At 58.7% G+C, this 19,902-nt stretch overlaps 1 protein-coding gene across 1 annotated transcript; it reads left to right on the plus strand.

The window, feature by feature from the left end:
* Positions 1-726: 726 nt before the first annotated feature.
* On the plus strand, positions 727-13,843 carry SNTA1 (syntrophin alpha 1). The gene is made up of 8 exons (XM_054644449.2): positions 727-1,045; positions 3,288-3,473; positions 10,530-10,728; positions 10,801-11,008; positions 11,077-11,207; positions 12,286-12,482; positions 12,557-12,744; positions 12,975-13,843. Exons 1-8 carry the CDS (start codon positions 781-783, stop codon positions 13,065-13,067), a joined length of 1,467 nt encoding a protein of 488 aa, XP_054500424.1. The 5' UTR covers positions 727-780; the 3' UTR covers positions 13,068-13,843.
* The last annotated feature ends 6,059 nt before the right edge of the window (positions 13,844-19,902 follow it).

Genomic DNA, 19,902 nt, shown 5'->3' on the forward strand with positions numbered 1-19,902 from the left:
CATCCGGGCTGGAGGAGGGAGTCCTGGGGAGCACTGGGAGCATCGTATCCTCCCGGTGCCTGTCCCAGGATGGAGCGGGGAGCACCGGGGAGCTGTGCTCTTCCCTGTGCCCCATTCCATGATGGGGAGCACCGGGGAGCCGCGTCCCCTCCCGGTGCCCTGTCCGGGGCGGGGCCGGGATCCCGCTCTCTCCCGGGGCTCCGTCCCGGTCCGGCGGGCGGTGTGTGGAGGGACGGGGCGTGGAGCGGTGCGGGGAACTAAGGGGCGGTGCGGAGCGGTGATGGGAGAGGCTGTGCCGGGTGTGGAGAGGCGGTGCGGGGCAATGGGCGGAGCGGTGCGGGACAGGGACAAGCGGTGCGGGGCGCTGAGGGGTGGTGCGGGACAGGCGGTGCGGGGCGGTGTGGGACGGGGATAGGCGGTGCGGGGCGGTGAGGGGCGGTGTGGGACGGGCGCTGAGGGGCGGTGAGGGCGGCGTGGGACAGGGACGGGCGGTGCGGTGAGGGGCGGTGAGGGGCGGTGTGGGACGGGCGGTGCGGTGAGGGGCGGTGTGGGACGGGTAGTGTGGGACGGGCGGTGCGGTGAGGGGCGGTGTGGGACGGGTAGTGTGGGACGGGCGGTGCGGTGAGGGGCGGTGTGGGACGGGCGCTGAGGGGCGGCGCGGGGCGGTGAGGGACGGGGACGGGCGGTGCGGTGAGGGGCGGTGAGGGGCGGTGTGGGACGGGCGGTGCGCGGGGCGCTGAGGGGCGGCGCGGGGCGGTGTGGGACGCGGAGCGCGCGAAGATGGCGGCGGGCAGGCGCGCCCCGCGCACCGGGCTGCTGGAGCTGCGCGGCCCCAGCGGGCAGTGGCTCCGCGTCCTGCTCACCCTGGCCGAGGACGTGCTGGGGGTCAGCCCTGCAGACGGCCCCGGGCCCGGCCCCGAGGCCCCGGCGGCGCAGCTGAACGGCGGCGAGCCGGGCTCCGCCGCGCCCGAGGCGCTCGCCAACATCAGGCGCACCGTGCGCGTCGTCAAGCAGGACGTGGGGGGGCTCGGCATCAGCATCAAAGGTGAGGCCGGGCCCGGGGGTCCCGGGGCGGCGGGGGGAGACGGGCATCGGCACCGGGACCTGTTGCTGCTGCCGTCCCGCGGCTCGCTCGGAGCGGACCCCGCGGGGAGCGAGGCTGGGGTCGGGATCCTCATAGCCCCCAGCCCCAGCTCAGGACGGGGAGGGAGATACGTGGCAGTGACGGGACCCGAACCATTGCCAGCCTACGGAAAGAGCGATGATTTGGGGTGAGGAGTGACCGGCCAGTGCCTGCCCGCCGTGCCCCCGCCGGGGTGAGGGCCCTCAGGGTTTGTGAGCCGAAGGGGACACACGGGTATGGTGCTGTCTCACGGGGCAGCTGGGGTGCAGGGGGGCACCCGGTTACACCAAAGTTGCCCTTTTGCAGCCAAAGTGAGGGCTGGGCCGGCGTGTCCTTGTCCCACCGTGCTTCTTAGTTGGGAAATGCCCCTTTAAAACTGTCAGCAAAACGAAGGGAGCGATGTAAAAGCCCCTGGAGATCTGCCGGCGCTGGGTGCGGTGTTAAAGCAGCGCGCTCGGGTTTGACTGAAGATGTGTGCTCCTGGGAATCCTCCCTGTTCAATGGCTGTTTTCCCTCCCGAGCTATCCCGCTCCTTGGTGACTCGCCTGAACTTCAGGCTGGAAACTTCTTAGGGCAGTGATGGCGTTCCTGCCTTTCTGCCTGCCTTTGATTTTCACGCGGCTCCGAGCGTGTAGGGAGCTGTGAAAGCAGGATGAAAAGGGCAGCGGGGAGACAGGGACAGGGCTGTCACGGAGCGTGGCTGTGAGAGGCAGCGGGCTCGGCCGCCCCGGGGGCACTGACAGGGCAGCTCTCGCCTCCTGACGTGGCTTCTCCTTCCAGCTCTGAGGGGACACAGACGCAGCCTCCGGCTCCCTCTTGAAGCGGGGAGGTTTTGCAATGCGAATGTGCGGGTGCTGGAACTGGATCGACACTGCTGGCCGTGTCTGCAGGGTGCCCCAGCGTGCCAGCCCTTTTTTTGGGAAGCACAAACCCCCTTTCGTAACCGCCCCTTGGCTGCCAAGTTATTGCTTGCTCTGTGGCTCTCCCAGGAAAGGAGAAGCTTCCCTTGGTTCAGTTAAAACTTTACTTTTCCAGTGACGTATGTGGAAAAGAAGTAGTTGCCATCAAAACTGGGCAGTGGAAGGTGCTGTGGAGGGTGGGGCAGCCTTGTAGGGCAGGGCATCGCTCCTCACCGGGCTGCTGGCATGTCACTGTTCATGGGCCAGCCGTGTTTCACGCAGGGACACGGGTGCCACCCGGGGGGGCGAGTGTCCTGCCACAGGACGTGGCCTGGGGCTGGCAGGACAGCGGGAGCCGAGCGGGAGCCGGGCTGGCAGAGGTTCTTAGCTCTGGTGCAAGGACGGAGCAGCCCCCGCCGGGGCCTCTGACAGCTGATAACCGGAGCCCTCGCTGCCTTGGCAGCGACTGAGCGAGGAAATGCCTGTGGCACCGGCTGGGAGCAGCCCGGGGCGGGCAGTGACAGCGGGCTGGGCTCAGCATCTCCCTCTGGGATGAGGATTATCTCTTGGAGACTCCTCGGGACAGGCTGTCCCCGGGCACAGGGCACATCGGGCACTGCTGATCCCCACAGGCTGCCACGGGCAGTGGCTGCTGCATCCCTGAGCCCTGGCACGGAGGCAGCTCAGATCTCCCCGCGGGTTCAAAAGTCGATGTGCAAATTGATCTCCTGAAGCCTCAGGGAGTTTGAATAGCATTCTTTTAGTCAGGACGGCGGGGAGCAGCCGGTATCAGGGCTGCTGTGTGGACAGGAACATGCAGCCAGATTGGTTCACCTCTCCCTGGCTCTTTGGCCTCTCCAAAAGAATTCAGCTGTCTTATGTGTTGAGATCATGAAGTCCTTGGAGCCAGGATAGTCGCTCAGCACACATGATTAATAATGCAAATAACGATACACTTTCCTGCCAAAACTGATGGGGAGATGGCCAGGTTATGTGTTCGCTCTGTGAATAATCTGTGACCAATCTGAGTGGTTTTGGAGCAATCACTTCATCAGCTGTACAGCCTCATGGTACTTTGGCAGCTATGGTTGGTACAGGTGTCCTGTGGGTATCTGGGGGAGTGGGCTGACCTGGCACAGTGCACTGAGTGCCAGCAGAAAGGCTCAGCCTTGCTGGGACCATCTGGTACCAGAGCATCCCCCTCCCCACCCACCCCTCCAAGCGCTCCTACAGCCACAACCGCTCCCTGTCTCTTCTGTTTCAAGGTGGCCGAGAGAATAAAATGCCCATCTTGATCTCCAAGATCTTTAAGGGGCTGGCAGCCGACCAGACGGAGGCGCTGTTCGTGGGGGATGCCATCCTCGCCGTCAATGGCACCGACCTGTCCGAGGCCACCCACGACGAGGCCGTGCAGGCCTTGAAGAAGACGGGCAAGGAAGTGATCTTGGAAGGTAGGAGACAAGGATGTGATGGGGGCAGAAGGGTTCTCCTTCCTGTACGGGGATGACACAGGGGTGGCATCTCATCTGCAGCTGCATTTGCATACTCTTTCAAATGGAAAACAACATATGCAGAGTAATTTGTCTGCTCATCCGGAGAGCTGGAGGTAACTGCTGGGATCTCCCTGTCTCCTTCTGGAGTGTGTGCCAGTGCTCCATGCCCAGAGGCTCTGTCTCCCCGCTGTGGGACCTCAGGCAGGCAGCAGTGGGAGGTGTGGGACAAGTTTCTGGGATTTGGGATTTGGGATTCTTTCATTGCACAGCATCACCCCCACGTCTGCAGTTCTTGGGGCAAGAGAAAACATTTCCTGCTTTTCTCGAGGTTTTAATTTAAACCCACATCCCTGGCTGCTGTAGGTTTATGCCAGTGGGGAGGGCCCACTCCTGCTGAGCACCTTGGGGTTTGCTGGGTGGGTTTTGGGCAGGTGGAGGGTGAGGCAGGGCCTGCTCAGGAACTCCCCATCCAGGGGATGCTGCCCACTGAGGGGATCCCTGGAAGCTGAGGCCACAGCCATGCCAGGGATGCAGCCTTCTCCACCCTGGAGCAGGCTGTTCCCTGGGAACAGGCTCCCTCTCAGTACCAGACAGATGGTCCCTGGTGTCTCCCAGCCCTGAGGGGGCTGCACATTGTAGGAGCCCCTCAAGCCCTGCTTCAGGACTGGGTGAGGGTTGATGGGTTGGGACCACGGGAGTCCTGAGGGAGAGACTCCATTCTTCTCTGGCTACCCTTCACCTCACATCTGTCCATGTTTGCCCACCCTCTGCCAGCTTGGCCAGGCTGGGATGAGCATCCCAGATCTGTCCCTCAGGAAAGGAGCCTTCCCCTCCCCTCACTTCCAACCAGGCCCTGGGGTCACCCTGTTTAACAGGGGGGTCCTGGCACCAGAGACCCTTCCCAGAGCCCAAGGGGAGGTTTGGTTTGGGGGCAGTGCTCGGGGCTGTCCCTGAACAAAGCAGTTCTGTGTGCTGTGCTGCCAGCGACCACCGTGGCTCCAGCTTTTCTGTGCCTTCCCCAGATTGTCTCAGCTCCAGATTTTCATTTTTAGCTTTGCTCAGCCCTTTCTGCTGTGGGTTCCTCCTCTCCTGGGAGCCTGAGGACCACGGTTCAGCTGGAGGAATGTGCTGCTCTGCACAGCTGCTGGGAGCAGATAGGGTTGGTGGTGGGGTGGTTTTGTTGTTTTTTTCTGACCAAAGAAAAATACAAGAGCTTCTTTCTTTGTGAGTCTGTGAAATTCCTGCCTGGAGCTGCTGCTCTTGGACCACCCTCCCTCCATTATTTTCTGTTCATCCTTTGGTGTGGGTTTCCCTTCTGCCAGAGCTCCTGCCAGAGGTGGAGAGGAGCTGCCCTTTCTGGAGAGAAGAATTTCCTCCCTGAAGCCCTCCTGCTCCTCCTCCATCCCCTGGGATCCAGGTCCCCCTCCTGGGAGGCAGCTGCAGGCAGGGCCTTTGCTGTAGCTTGCTGAGCTCAGGTATGACCTGCTGGGCTTCTTAATTAATTCAAACTCCCAGCAGGTACCCTTGGGAGGACACTGGGGCTGTGCTGGTTCCCACTACAGCACTCTGGAGCTCTGGGATGAGTTTGTATCTGATGTTGTTTGGGGTCCAGGCAAAGCAGGGAAGGGATCTCTGCTGCTTGTCTGATCACTGATGTCACTGATAAACGTGGTCCATCTCCATCCCCTCCCTGGTTTTGGGTTTGCTGGCACAGTGCAGCTCTGCAATGGGGCTGTGCCATGGTCAGGCTGTCCCTGCCCTGTGGAGGTGGTGGCCCTGCCTGTACCTGCCCCCCCTGTGGCTCTCCAGGAGCTGGCTTCCAAACACCCTGCCCCAGGGAGAGGTGATAGGGCAAGGGGCAGGGGGTGGCCTCAAGTGCCTGAAGGGTGTTAAATTGGGTACCCTCTGCTGCCTTCTCCTGCTTGGAGAAGGCTGAGCTTTAAAAAGAGCACCTTAACATTACTTAGCCACTTTCTGCTCCCCACATGCTGCCAGGTGTGACTCCAGCTTTCCTTATGGTGCTCTGAGTGCTAAACCAGTGTATTTGGCACAGCCAGTGTCTGTTCACTCCTTGCTGCTCCTGGCTGCAGTCGTTGCTGGGGTTTGGAGTTTTTAGGGAGGTTTGCAGGTGGCATTGCAGCAGGTAACAAAACTGGGAGAGCTGGCACCTCCTCAGAGGGCAGTGAGGAGAGACTCCCCAAAGTGGCAGAGCTGGGAGGTGGTGATGTGTTCTAATGTGAGCATCAGCAGTGCCTCCCCATGCCAGATTTCACCCTGGGCTGCTCAGCGTGGCCTCAGGCTCCTGGGTGTCATTGCTGCCCAGGCGTGAGGACATGCAGATACCTCTCCCTGTGTCCTGCCAAGATTCTTTTTGAATGTGCCAAACTACTCTTGGTATTTACAGGAGGAGTTGGACTGTATTTATATTACATTGTTATTTCAGGGAGAGTCGTTCTCCCTTGCCTTATTTTTCCCTTGTTTTTTTTTTCCCTTATTTTCATTGCTTGGAATCTCCATGGCAGAGACTCCGTGGCAGGGGGAGGGCTGGTGAACATCCTTCCAGCTGCCCTGGGAAGGGCTCTGGGGTCAGGAGTGGTTTTCCTGGTGAGGCCCCTGTGCTGTATTGTCCTGGGGGAAGAACTGGAAACAGTGGGGAGGAGGAGTTGGGGGAGCTGTGGACATCTCACATCCATAACTTATTTGCCACAGGGGTGCTCCTGGGGCTGTCTCTGCTCTTTAGGACTTGCTTGGCCATGAAATTGCTTGGAAGTTTGAAATTCAGAAAAATGTGTGCTGGGAGAGAGTGGGGCTGGGGATTCTCCAGAGTGCTGGTTGCCATAACTGTGGGAAGGAGGGCTTTGGATCTGCCCTGGGGATGATGCCAAGAGGTGATGGGGCACATCTGCCACCTCCACACCTCTCTGCTCTGAAGCTTTGCTTTCCCTGGGGAGTTTCCTGGGTTTGTTTCTCCTCCCTGGAAACACGGAGGGCTGTCCCATGATCTCCCTGCTGACAGTGCAGCACTGGGGAATGTTTAGCAAAGAGCTGGGGCATGGAATGTGGCACTGAGTGCTGGAACAGGATCCTGGGGCAGGAGGGACAGCAGCAGCCTCACCCTGCAGCACCCCATGGCATCTTCCTCCCTGGGGTAGAAGGACTTGAGCTGGGGCAGGAGCTGCTGCCGTGTTCATGCTTGGAGCCAGGGGCAGGGCATGGTCCCAGGGTGGGTGCTGGGGACTGTGCTGGCTGCTCTGGAAGCACATCAGAGCATTGGGCTGGAGCTGGCAGGTCATTTCAGGGTGTCTGTTTGGGGTGTGGGTTTGCTCAGCCCTCCAGTTTAACATGCCAATTTTGGCTCATTAATCCTGAGGCAGAGAGGGACCAGCTGGAGGTGGGATTAGCATCTCTGTAGGGCCAGCACTCAATCTCCAGGAGCTCTCTGGAAGATTTCCTGATATGATGGCCTTGTTGAGCTGTGTGGATGCTGTTGGGAAGATTATGGCAGGAGAAACAGCAGCACCATCCTACTCCTGACCAGAAATGGAGTCTGGAACCTCCTCTTTGAATCCACACTATGATCTCCAGGCTGAAGCAGAGTGTGCTGGTGACCCAAGCAGTGAGAGGGTGTTCTTGACCCTGCTCTGGGTGTCCATGTCTGTTTTCCTGCCTGGAGGAATCATTGTGGCTCCTCAGTGAAGCTCTGTGGGGTCAGGCTTGGCTCTGAGCAGTGAGGATGCATGGGGCAGGTTGTGCTGACTCAGGATCCAGGGTGCCAGGAGTGGTTGGTTTGTGATTGTTCTCCATCCTTGTGAGGAATGGGCTGATGGGGAGGGAGAATTTCTCCCCAAGAAGTCAAACCAAGGAATTTTGATGGTTCTGCCCCTTTCTGGCATACCAGGGAGAAAAAAAATAGCTGCAACACAGAGGCAGAGCCAGGGCCTTTGGTTAAACATGTCCCTGGTGCAGCTCACTCCAGGGTTTAGGACACAAGGGATGCTCCAGTGATTGGGAGCCCCTGTGCCACCACCTGGGCCCCTGCAGAGGCACCATCCTGGCATGGGATGGGTGGCTGCACACCCAGAGACTTTAGCTGTTCCCTAAAACCCTAAAATAAAGTTTTCCTTGGTGCAAAGCCCTGAGCAGTTAAAGGTAGGTCCTATTTGTCCCCTGTCCTCTGTTCTGGAGAGGATCAGTGGGACAGGCTCCCTCCCTGGAGAGCCCACATGGCTTTGGTGGCCACATGGATTAGCCCAGCAGCCTCCCAGGGCTGTGTGCCTGCTGTAGGTGACTTCAATCAACAGCAGCCAGGCAGTGTTGCTGCCCAGTGGTTTTTGGAGGGTGCAGGCTGCCAGGGAGCAGGCAGGAACCCCAGCACTGCAAGGTGGTAATTAAAAACAAAAAACAGTTCAAGAATTGCAGTTACCACTAGCAGAGGCGATGCATGATATGGTCTGAGTGGTTTGCTTTAATGAGATGGAGGTAATTAATTAATCCATTCAATACCAACTGCAGTGAAGGGACTGGCAGGAGTGTAAGTCAGCCCGCTGTGAAGCCAGTGCTGGGGTCACTGGAGGGGACAGCAGCTCCCATGGGATGGTGACCTGGCCTTGGCCAGGCAGTGTCACAGCCTCCAGCACCTCCCAGCTCCCCGTGCTCGCTCGGGACCCCCCGTGCTTTGCGACCAGCCTGAAGCCTCCTTAAAGCCACCTAGCCGAGACATCAGACCCTGCCTGCTGCCTCATTCTCCGTGGCCTGTCCCGCACTGGGCACTGCCCCTGTCCTCCGCGGCTCCCTCGGGACGTGACCCCGCCACCGCCCAGCTAATGCCGGTGACGTCCCCCGCGTGCCCGGGGAGCCAGGGGCTGGCGCAGGGACGCCGCTCGGGTTTCAGCGGCTCAATGGCATCTTTCTGAACTCCAATTAGTTCCCAGGCACCGGCATAATGGCAGGTCCCCGCTGCCAAGATTAATGGCTCGGGTGAGATGCAGCGCGGCTCGGATGCCTGCGGGAACGTGGCTATTTTTGTAACGGGAGGCGCGGGGCACGAGGCTGGTGGCCCCCCGCCGCCGCCTTGGCCCCGGGGCCACCGCGGGGTGACCCGGCCCACGTGGCACAGCACCGTGGCCATTTATAGCTGTGTCCCGCTCAGCACCCGCGGGGCTCCAGCTCCACGCAGCTCCTGCCGGGCTATCGGGGTTTAGGGGGTTTAGGGAGCTCATGGGATAGCAATGAAAGGGGAGAGCACAGAAGCGGCCAAGTTGGAAGGGACCCACCAGGATCATCCAGTCCAAGCCCCGGCCCTGCACAGACATCCCAACAATCTCACCCTGTGCACCCCTGAGAGCGTTGTTCAAACACTCCTGGAGCTCTGGCAGCCTTGGGGCTGTGACCTCAAGGGAAGATGGGTGGGAGATCTCCCATCTTGTGGCCAGGTGAAGTTTGGGAGTGGGTGCATGCAGACTCTTTCCTGGTGGCAGAAGGGCTCCTTTCTGGCAGCACATCAGGCTGCTGTGGCTCGGCTGCAGCGATGGAGTTGTGCCCATCCAGACACCCACAGGGGTTGGCTGCAAAGCCAAGCTCATGTCCCCCATCCTGCCACCCACTCTGCTGCCTTGGACCTGGAGTGGAACCAGCCAGGATGGCTGGGGACATGGCTGCAGGCACGTGTCTGTTCCATGGTCTTTTCCAAAGGGCCTCCAAAGGGAAGCCCTTCCCTGGAGTCAGAGGCTGGTCCCTCGCTGCCCCAGGGCAGCACCAGCACTGGCATCCCGCCTGCTCAGCTGGAGTTTTTCAGCCAGCATTGCCAATCATCCTCATTTTCAGGATGTGGCTGTGGGGCCCCATCAATTTGTGGTGCCTTTCATCTCCCCCTTTCCCCAAACCTCTGGAGCCGGCTGCCATCCCAGCATGGCTCTGAGGGCTCTGGCTCTGGAGCCAGGCTCAGTGGGGACTGGTTTCTTGTCCCTGCTTTGAGGCTCACAGGGCAGGGCTGTGCAAGCAGAGAGCACGCTCTCCAGGGCTTTTCCTGGGGCCAAGCCAGGGTATTTGAGCACTGTTCCTCAGCTGGCAGCGGGACTGGCTGTACCAGCACAGTTTGGACTGTGTAATTTTGGCCTGGGACTCTTTCCCATTCCCCACCCCTGGCTGTGTGTGCTGCCCCAGGGAACTGCTCAGGCCTGGATCTGTGAACTGATCTGGGTTAAAGGCAAGGAAAAAGGGGGAAAAGACCATTTTTATCCCTCTTGCAGAGCTCCCCAGGCTGCACTGGTGGGGCTGGGATACTGTGAGGGTTCCAGGTGTCATCTGAGGGTGCTGAGGCCCTGGCACAGGGTGCCCAGAGAAGCTGTGGCTGCCCCTGGATCCCTGGCAGTGCCCAAGGACAGGTTGGACGGGGCTTGGAGCAACCTGGGACAGTGCAAGGTGTCCTTGTCCATGGCAGGGGATGGATTGAGATGGGCTTTAAGTCCCCTTCCAACCCAGACTATTCTGTGGTTCTATGATAAGCAATGTTCTTCTGTTCCTAAAGCAATTGCTCTTATCACTGAGGCCACAGCCTCCCATAATTGTCCCTACCAGCAGGACCCTTTCCATTCCTGGGGCTGGTGTACAAATCCTCCATCCTCCCTAGAGCCACACAATGCTCCATCCCCCTGCACCATGCAGGAAAGCCCCACTGACATCTGCACACATCTTCCTTTATGCCCTACAAGCTCTGACATGAATGTGCCAGCATGAAGGTCCCTTTAATGCTCTGGAAATCCCCAATAAATGGAATGAGGAGAGTGGAATGGGATGATCTTTAAGGTTCCTTCCAACCCAAACCATTTTGTGATTCTGTGTCACTCCCTGTGTGCCCTTGCCCACCAGTGCCACCTGCAGCAGCATGGGTGCCAGCTGTGGGGAGCTAATGGAGAGGTCAGCAGCTCTGGTGCAGGGAGAGTGGGGGTTTCAGCAGGGTAGGATGAGGCTGCCCTGGCCTGTTCCGTGTCCTCAGCGCTGCTGCCTCTCTTCCAGTGAAGTACATGAAGGAGATCTCGCCCTACTTCAAGAACTCCTCGGCAGGGGCGACAGTCAGCTGGGACCCCTCTCCCGCTGCCCAGCAGAAGCGATCGTCCCCGCTGCTGCCCCCTCGGGAGCTCCGGGAGAGCCGGAGTGTCCCTCTGAAGATGTGCTACGTGTCCCGCAAGTGCCTCCCCACCGACCCGGAGCACAGGTCAGTGATGGCACCGCGGTGCCCCGGGGAGCCGGGGGTGGGCAGGGACTCACCGGGGCCGTGTCCCTGCAGGTACCTGGAGGTGTGCTCGGCCGACGGGCGCGTCGCCCTCTTCCTGCGGGCCAAGGATGAGGCCACGGCGCAGTCGTGGCTCGGCGCCATCCAGGCCAACGCGGCCGCGCTGCTGCCGCGGGTGAAGGAGGAGCTGCGGGCACAGCTGGCGGGGGCTGGCACGGTGGCCGGACGGGACGTCAAGCACGTGGGCTGGCTGACCGAGCAGGTAACCCCCGGTCCCCCGCCACCCCGTGCCACCATGCTGCCGCTGGCCCTGACCCAGTCCCTTTGCAGCTCCCCAGCGCCGGCACCAGGAACCTCCTGGCCGTGCTCACAGAGAAGGAGCTGCTGCTGTACGGGAGCCTGCCGCAGAGCCGGGACGCGCTGGGCAAGCCCACGCACAGCTACCCCCTCATCGCCACCAGGTAGGGGCCAGCAGCTCAGTGCCCTCCTGCTCTGCAAAAGGATAGGGTGGTGGCAGTCCCTGGGGGCAGTGCTGGGAGTCAGGGCAGAACCAGGGCTGGTGTCAGACCCACAAAGTGGTGACAGTGTCCAAGGGTGGGTGGCAGAGTCCAGGGGTGATGTCAGGGTAGTGGGCACAGTGGTGGTGACAGTGTCCAGGGTAGTGTCAGGGCAATGGGCTCAGTGGTGCTGAGTTGCGGGGATGGGGCGGGGATTTCGGGCGGGTGTCGGGGCGGGTTTTCAGGGCGGGTTTTGAGGGAGGGATGCGGGGCAGGGTTGGGGCGGGGTTTCAGGGTGTAGGGCGTGGGCTCGGGGCGGGGTTCGGGCGGGGTTTTGGGGCGGGGGCCGCTCCGGGGGCGGCTCCAGCGCGGGCGCTGCGGGGCCTCATCCGCGGGGCTGCAGCGCCCCCTGGCGGCCCCGCTGCGCAGCCGCCGCGGAGTGGAGCAGGGTGAGGCGCTGGGGCCGTGCGGGATGCGGGGCAGTGCTGGGGCTGTTCCGGGGCCGTGCGGGATGCGGGGCAGTGCTGGGGCTGTGCCGGGGCCGTGCGGGATGCGGGGCAGTGCTGGGGCTGTTCCGGGGCCGTGCGGCATGCGGGGCAGTGCTGGGGCTGTTCCGGGGCCGTGCGGGGTAAGGGGCAGTGCTGGGGCTGTTCCGGGGCCGTGCGGGATGCGGGGCAGTGCTGGGGCTGTTCCGGGGCCGTGCGGCATGCGGGGCAGTGCTGGGGCTGTGCCGGGGCCGTGCGGGATGCGGGGCAGTGCTGGGGCTGTGCGGGATGCGAAGCGGGGCTTGAGCCGTGTGAGGTGCGGTGCTGAGGCGGTGCGGTGCTGATGGGCAGTGCTGGGATGTTGGGTGCGCGGTGCCGGGGCAGTGCAGGGGTGCGGTGCTGTGTTGGCGCTGGGATGTTGCGGTGTAGGGGTGCAGCGCTGGGGCGGTCCAGCACTGGCGTGGTGCGGGGTGAGCTGCAGGGTGCGGTGCTGGTTCGGTGCCGTGGCGGTGCCGGGGCCGTGCGGGGCGCGGTGCTGAGCGCTGGCCGTGCCGCAGGCTGGTGCACTCGGGGCCGGCCAAGGGCTCGGCGCTGTACGAGGCCGAGCGCTCCTTCGCGCTGCGCGCTGGCGGCCGCCTGGGCGTGCAGACCCATCTCTTCAGTCTGGAGAGCCCCCGAGAGCTCGCCCTGTGGACGCGCCTGCTGGTGGACGGCACCCACGGCGCCGCCGAGCTGGCTCAGGAGGTCTCGACAGGTCAGCGAGGGCCCGGGGGGGCGGGGGGTGCGGCGGGACCCCCCGGCTCACCCCTGTCCCGTCCCTGTCCCCAGCGTGCACGTGGAAGGGGCAGGACTGCACCCTGACCGTCCACATCGACAAGGGCTTCACCATCTCCACCAGCGAGCCCGGGCTCAGCAGGACCATCCTGCTGCAGCAGCCCTTCGAGAAGCTGCAGATGTCCTCGGATGATGGCACCAAGATGCTCTACCTGGACTTTGGTGGACCAGAGGGAGAGATTGTGAGTTGGCTTTGCCTTCAGCAGCACCCACAGAGCACCCACCCTGTTGATGGCACCCATCCTGCCTGGCACAGGGGTGACCCATGGCTCTGTCTGCCCACCCCAGCCAGGGGGCACAGCCCTTCCCAGGGCCCCAGTAAAGCTGTGGTGGGTTTGGGCAGCTCTGGGTGGTACCTGGCTGCAGGAACAGCCCTCCCTATTACAAACATGCCTCCTTTCCTTTTTTGCAGCAATTGGACCTTCACTCCTGCCCCAAGACCATCGTCTTCATCATCCACTCCTTCCTGTCGGCCAAGGTGACCCGGCTGGGGCTGCTGGCGTGACGAGGGAGCCCAGCAGCGGCCGGAGCAGCCCGAGCCCCTGGCCCATCTATGCACCTCCCTCCTGGCCAAACCCAGCCCCAAGGCATCCCAAGGAGACTGCAGCCCCCATGGGATCAGTCACCCCACCAAGGAACAGCACCATCCAGCCAGGAAAAACCCCTCTAGGGGCGTTTGGGGGCAGCTGTGGGGTGAAACCCCTCTTGGATGGCAGCACCAGGACTTCTCCGGTGCCTTCCTCTCCTCCTTCCTTGGTGGCTGGAGAAAGCCATTGGGAGCCCACCAGTGGACAGGTGGCCATCACCCCAGTGCCTTGAGAGATGATATTTTCTGTACAAAGAACCCATTTGTATCCATGTTTTATATTTATATTGCCCACTTCCAAACGCTGATGTGGCAGCTCTTCCACACCTGGGTTGGACCCCTGGGAGAGTCCCAGGTCCTGCAGCACAAGGACCCCCTGTGTCTTTTTTCCAGACAGGCAACCCAAGGGCTGGAGACCAAACCAGCTCTAAAGTGCTTGAGGGACAGGAACTGCAAGATCAGCTGTATTTGCCAAATTTTTCCATATTGTATGGAATGATAGGAACCACTTTTCTCTGTTGGAGTTGGACGGTTCGTTTGGTTTTGTGCACTCTGGGGTCACTTTATTTCCCGGTTTGGGGAGGGAGGGTTGTCAGGTGGCTGCTGTGGAGTGACTTCTTTTATGAACCAAAAGATTCTGCATGGAAATGCCTTTTTTGGGGGGGTTAAATAAACTTTGCAGATCACAACCAGCAGGAACCAAGATCTGTCTCCTGGTTTCACTTGGAGAAGTTGAAAATCAATTTGTGGGTGGTGCCTGGGCTGAGCCTTGGGGTGCTTTCCACCAGGGGAAGGAAGGGATTTGCCTGGTGGTGCTGGGGACACTGTGAGGGGTTCAGGTGGGGACAGAACATCTTTAAGGTGCCCAACACTGTGCTGGGAGTGGCAGTGAAGGACATGCTGCAATAACTTTGGTGATACCAGATGAGTTTGGATTCCCTACACTTTAGGATGCTCACAGGAAGGGTGGGTGTCATTTCCAAACTCAAGAAGGTTATGTTTTGTGTTTTATATTTTTCCTGTAAGAGCAGCTGCCTAGCTGAGCAGTATAGAGGCTTAGAAAGTTGTTGGGAGCACAGGAAAGGGCTCTGTTTGCATCACTGCACTGCCAAGTTCTGGGTTAACCTTCTCCTTTTGGACTGGCCCTGTCCGTGGGGGCACCTGGAGTCTCCCAGGAAAGCCATTAGCCAGGGACTAAGACACTCAGGCTGCAGGCAGAGGAACAACAACTGATTAGCAGCAAAATAATATCAGAGAAGCTGGGGCTGCCCCTGGATCCCTGGCAGTGCCCAAGGCCAGGCTGGATGGAGCTTGGAGCAGCCTGAGATAGTGGAAGGTGTCCCTGCCATGGCAGGGGCTGGAATGAGCTGGGCTTTAGGTTCCCTTCCAACCCAAACCTCTCATTGTGTGGTTTTTAATGATGTCAGGTACCCTGCTGCCCTGTGAAGGGGGGAGCCTTGAGGGAGGAATTGGGGTGACACAGGTGCTTTTGCCATTGCTGAGCTGCTCCCCAGGGCAGGGACCCTGGTGCTGTGGCAGCCTTTGGGGTGCAGGGGGAGGAGTTCCATGAAAAGGAAGGAAATCTATAGAAATAGAGAGCAACAAGGGCAGTGAGGGTGTGTGATCTGGGCAGGGAGGAACTGTAGAACCACAGATTTGGGTTGGAAAGGAACTTACAGCTCATCTCATTCCACAGGCAGGGACACCTTCCACTGTCCCAGGGTGCTCCCAGCCCTGTCCAGCCTGGCCTTGGGCACTGCCAGGGATCCAGGGGCAGCCTCAGCTGCTCTGGGCACCTGTGCCAGTGCCTGCCCATCCATACAGGGGACAAGCAGCACAGTAAGAATTTATTTGGTGTAACAAATAATTCCTATTGAGTACATCAGCCCTCAGCTGCACAGCTCCTGGGGACAGGCTGATGGAGAGGAAGGGGATGTCCCATTCCTCCCAGCACAGCCCCATGGCTGACAGCAGGAATCTTTTATGATGAACAAGTCCTTACTCCTTATTGCACATAACTGTCAGATTTCCAGGAGCCCTCGCAAAATGGATTTGCAAAAGAAAAAAAAGAGATCCCCTCCGCCCCCATTCCTAACTGTTAAATCAATACAACAAGTAATTTAGAAACAGATGGTGTATTTTTCTATGATCAAAAGCATGTCAGCACAAGGAAACACATTATTACTGCAATTTACCTTCCTCTTCTTGCCCTGCAGCCATTACTCTTTGGGGTTCATTGCAATAAAAGAGGGAATCGTTCCCAATCCAGAGCAGATTTCCTATTAATCTTATGGACCACAAACTGCTTTGACTTTCCCAGTGCTGCTGCTCCATCCCTGAGCCAGGGAGGAAATAGCTTCATTTGGAGTTGGATATTTATTTTCTTGGCTTTCTTTGCATTTGGTGATGGTATGTGGATTTTTTTCCCCTTCTACATTTCATGGTGGTTTCTCATCCTATTCACCCTTCTGGCACCATCCTTAACAGGATCCTTTTCCCAGGGATGCTCCTGCAAAGGGGCCTGTGAATTAGACAATTGCCTCCTATGAGGGTCTGGAGTACCAGGAGGGGCTGAGGGAGCTGGGGGGGATCAGCCTGGAGAAAAAGCCTGGAGAAAAATCCAGCAGGATCTTGGATTCCTGGGAAGATGTCTGGAGAGGTGCTGTGAGCACCCTGGGGACCCTGGCTATTTTCCAGGTTGGTACCATAAAATCGAGGCCAGTGTTCATCACAGACTCCAGAGTCTTGGGGAAAAACCATTGCAATTATTCCCTAACACTCCTAGTTTTCCTAAAATTTCCAATGCTCATTGATGTAAATGTCCAGAAACATTCAGACATCTGCCCAGGGAAGATTTTGGGGTTGGCAGCAGGGACTGGATCCCAGTGCAGGATGGCATCTGTATGGAGTGATGAACATTCCTGCTTGGGACCACCACACTGCTCTCTGGAGAGGAGCAGAAGCTCCTAAGGGTTTTATTCTACCAGGCAGATGGACTAATATTTTTAAAAGCAGCTTTAAAATAAATATAATGAACTCTGCTTGCAGAGCTGGAATGATGGGAATGGGCTCAGGTTAAAGCAGATTTCCTCAGCTCGGTCACTTTGAGGCAGCTGGAGTTTTATTTGGTCACCACAACTGGAACAGCTCAGGGCAAGGGGAATTCAGAGGGGTGTGAGGGGTGGGGAATGGCAAGGGAGGAGGGAAAACAGCCCTGATCTGCTCTCTACTCTGTGCAGCTCCTGGGATGCTGATTGCCAGGGCAGGCCTGAAATGGGGAATGGAAGTGGAGGCACAGAGACTTTGGCATCAAAGCCTGAGCCATGAATGGGGACAGGTGGGTGATGCCAGTGGGGTGACAGCAGCCCAATTCTGGAGCCATCTCTTCCCCTTTGGGAGAGGATCCAGCCAGGCCATGGCGAGATGAGCTCTGTTCCCTGCACAGGGAAACCCAGCGCTGTCGGCATCCCCGGCAGCAACGTCACGAGCAGGAATTTTCCCCAGAAATGGCTTTTCCAGGTTGTAAGACCTGAAAAACAGCCCTGACTGAAGGGGCTGGAGAGGGAAGAGAGAGATGCAGCAGGAAGAGTGATTAGGTTGTCCCCAGGTGTTTGCTCACCCCCATCAGAACACAGTTTCCCTCCTGACACCGCTTGTACTTCCATTAGTCAGCTCTGACCTTTCAGTGCTGTAATCAAACAAGACAACCCAACACTTAAATCTGAGTGTTTAGCACTGACATTTACAATTGGTTCTCGAGTTGGAGAGACCAAATGAAAATTTCCTGGCAGACAGCATGCTGCAGGGCAGGGGAATCAAATAATTCCTCTGCTGCACCGCTGGCATGCCGGCCCCCTTCGGCTGCCTGGTGCAGAGGGTGGTGTTTGGGCTGGAGCAGTGTCATTGGAAAGTCAATATTCACCTGGAATTTGTGTCATCCCACCCACATCACCCCGTCAGGGCACGAGAAAACTGCATTTGGCATTTGATGGGTGTAAACAGGAGAGATCTTCCCCAGGAGGGAGCCCTGGGGGAGGGCGGAAGCTGTGTTAAATGGTAGGGACCCGAGGCTGTAATGAGGAGGATTTCTCTCTCAGCCTCGGCTGAATCCCTGTCTGGAAAGTGAGCACTTGGTGCCTCCTGTGGCACATCCCATGGCACATCCCTGGCACACTCCTTGGCACTTCCCGTGGCAAATCCCATGGCACATCTCTTGGCACACCCCATGGCACACCCCATGGCACATCCCTTGGCACAGCCTTCAGTGCATCCCATGGCACACCCCATGGCACATCCCTGGCACACTCCTTGGCACATCCCTTGGCACATCCCATGGCACACCCCATGGCACAGCCTTCAGTGCATCCCATGGCACATCCCTTGGCACATCCCTTGGCACACTCCTTGGCACATCCCTTGGCACACCGCACGGCACAGCCCTTGGCACATCCCATGGCACATCCCTGGCACACTCCTTGGCACATCCCATGGCACAGCCCATGGCACATCCCATGGCACAGCCCATGGCACACCCCATGGCACATCCCATGGCACAGCCCATGGCACAGCCCTTGGCACAGCCCATGGCACATCCCATGGCACATCCCATGGCACAGCCCATGGCACACCCCATGGCACAGCCTTCAGTGCATCCCATGGCACATCCCATGGCACACCCCATGGCACACCCCATGGCACATCCCATGGCAATCCCATGGCACACCCCATGGCACATCCCTAGGCACATCCCATGGCACATCCCATGGCACATCCCATGGCACAGCCCTTGGCACATCCCATGGCACAGCCCATGGCACACCCCATGGCACATCCCATGGCACAGCCCATGGCACATCCCTTGGTACATCCCTTGGCACATCCCTCAGTGCATCCTGTGGCACACCCCATGGCACATCCCATGGCACATCCCATGGCACACCCCTTGGCACATCCCATGGCACACCCCATGGCACAGCCCATGGCACATCCCATGGCAATCCCATGGCACACCCCATGGCACACCCCATGGCACATCCCATGGCACATCCCATGGCACACCCCATGGCAATCCCATGGCACACCCCTTGGCACATCCCTCAGTGCATCCTGTGGCACATCCCTGGCTCCACAGCCCCACATGTGCCCCATGGTGCCAGCTTGGCTGTGCCATCCTCGTGCACATCCCTGGACAGGGATGGGCTTTTCCAGACCTTTCTCCAAGGGAACCAAGCCCAATGTTTGCCTGGTGAGGAGAAAACCAGTGGGACACTGGGGTGTTCTGGGAGCCAAAACACCCCTGGGAGCCCCCAGGTCCTACATCCACCCCCTTGTCCTCATGCAGTGTCTTCTCCCATGGGACAGCTTCCCACTTGATGAAGTTAAATCCTCTGAGGGAGTGTCTGGACAAGGGTTCCCACACTGCTGCTCATGATCAGTGCTCCTCCTGCCTCCTCCAAACAGCAGTCAGGCTGCAAACCAGGGCAGCAGAGCTCCCTGTCCCCTGCCTGGGAACAGCCTCATCCCAGAAATAACCCTAAACAGTCCAAAACGCTCTGAATCTTTTATTCCTTTGCTATTAGAATACTTGAATAAATTAATATATTTATTTCAATTACAGAACTTGAGCTCAACTCCATAACACTCTTGCTTTTTTTTCCCAGTGTTGCTCCATGTGCTGCTTTCCTGAAGAGCCAAAGTTCTGTGCAGGAACATCCCATTAGGATTTGACATGAGAATTGGGATCAGCATTTGTGTCTACAATTACAGATTCTGGGGGCTGTCCTGTGCAGGGCCAGGAGCTGGACTTGATGATCCTTGTGGGTCCTTTCCAACTCAGGATATTCCAAGATTCTATGAAAAGAATTTTTTTTTAAAGACTTATTTCTCACCTTTATTAAATTGCACCTAAAAATTGCACTTTAAATGTGGTCAGCTCTCAAATGTAGGTTGGTGCTTAGGGTACCCAAACACCCCATTCTGCTCCATGGGAGCCACAGATGGGAAGCAGGGCTTGAGAATTGAGAATTTCCCTTGTGCCCACTGGGCTGCTGCTTTCTGCCATGTTCCTGCTCTTCTCATTCCCTCTGGAAAATGCTTGTTCCTCCTTTTCTGCCTCCCCAGTGCTGGGTGCTGGGTCCCTTCCAGGTGGCTCATGTGACATCTCCATGGGAACAGGACATGCTGTGGAGTCTCATGGATGGCAGCAGAAATGAGTCATGGATAACCCTCTTCTCCTGTTGGAATTGGAGGCAAAGAAAACTGGGGGAAGATGTTTTAACTTGTGACATTCTCTGGGAGACTCTCCCCAAAATAACAGGGCAGCTGGTGGGGGAAGTTTTCAGCTGTGTCCTTGGGTGGGAATCTCCTTGTTCACAGAACTCACAGAACTCACAGAACTCACAGAATTCCCAGAATGACCAGGCTGGGAGAGACCTTCAAGATCATTGAGTCCAACCCAGCCCCAAGCCCTCAACTGAACCCTGGCACCCAGTGCCACATCCAGGCTTTGTTAAACACACCCAGGGATGGGGACTCCACCACCTCCCTGGGCAGCCATTCCAGAACTTTCTCACCTTTCTGTGAAAATGTTTTCCCAATCTCCAGCCTGTATTTCCCTTGGTGCAGCTCGTTGTGGGGACCCAGGGCAGGGAGATGCTGTGCCCAGGTGGGGCCTCAGTGCAGCTGGAGCTGTTCCTCAGCCCCTTTGGCACCTCCCTTTGCCTCTCCCTGCCTGCATTCCTGGCCTCTCCACAAG

This window comes from Agelaius phoeniceus, chromosome 17 (genome assembly GCF_051311805.1).
Source record: "Agelaius phoeniceus isolate bAgePho1 chromosome 17, bAgePho1.hap1, whole genome shotgun sequence".
NCBI lineage: Eukaryota > Metazoa > Chordata > Aves > Passeriformes > Icteridae > Agelaius > Agelaius phoeniceus.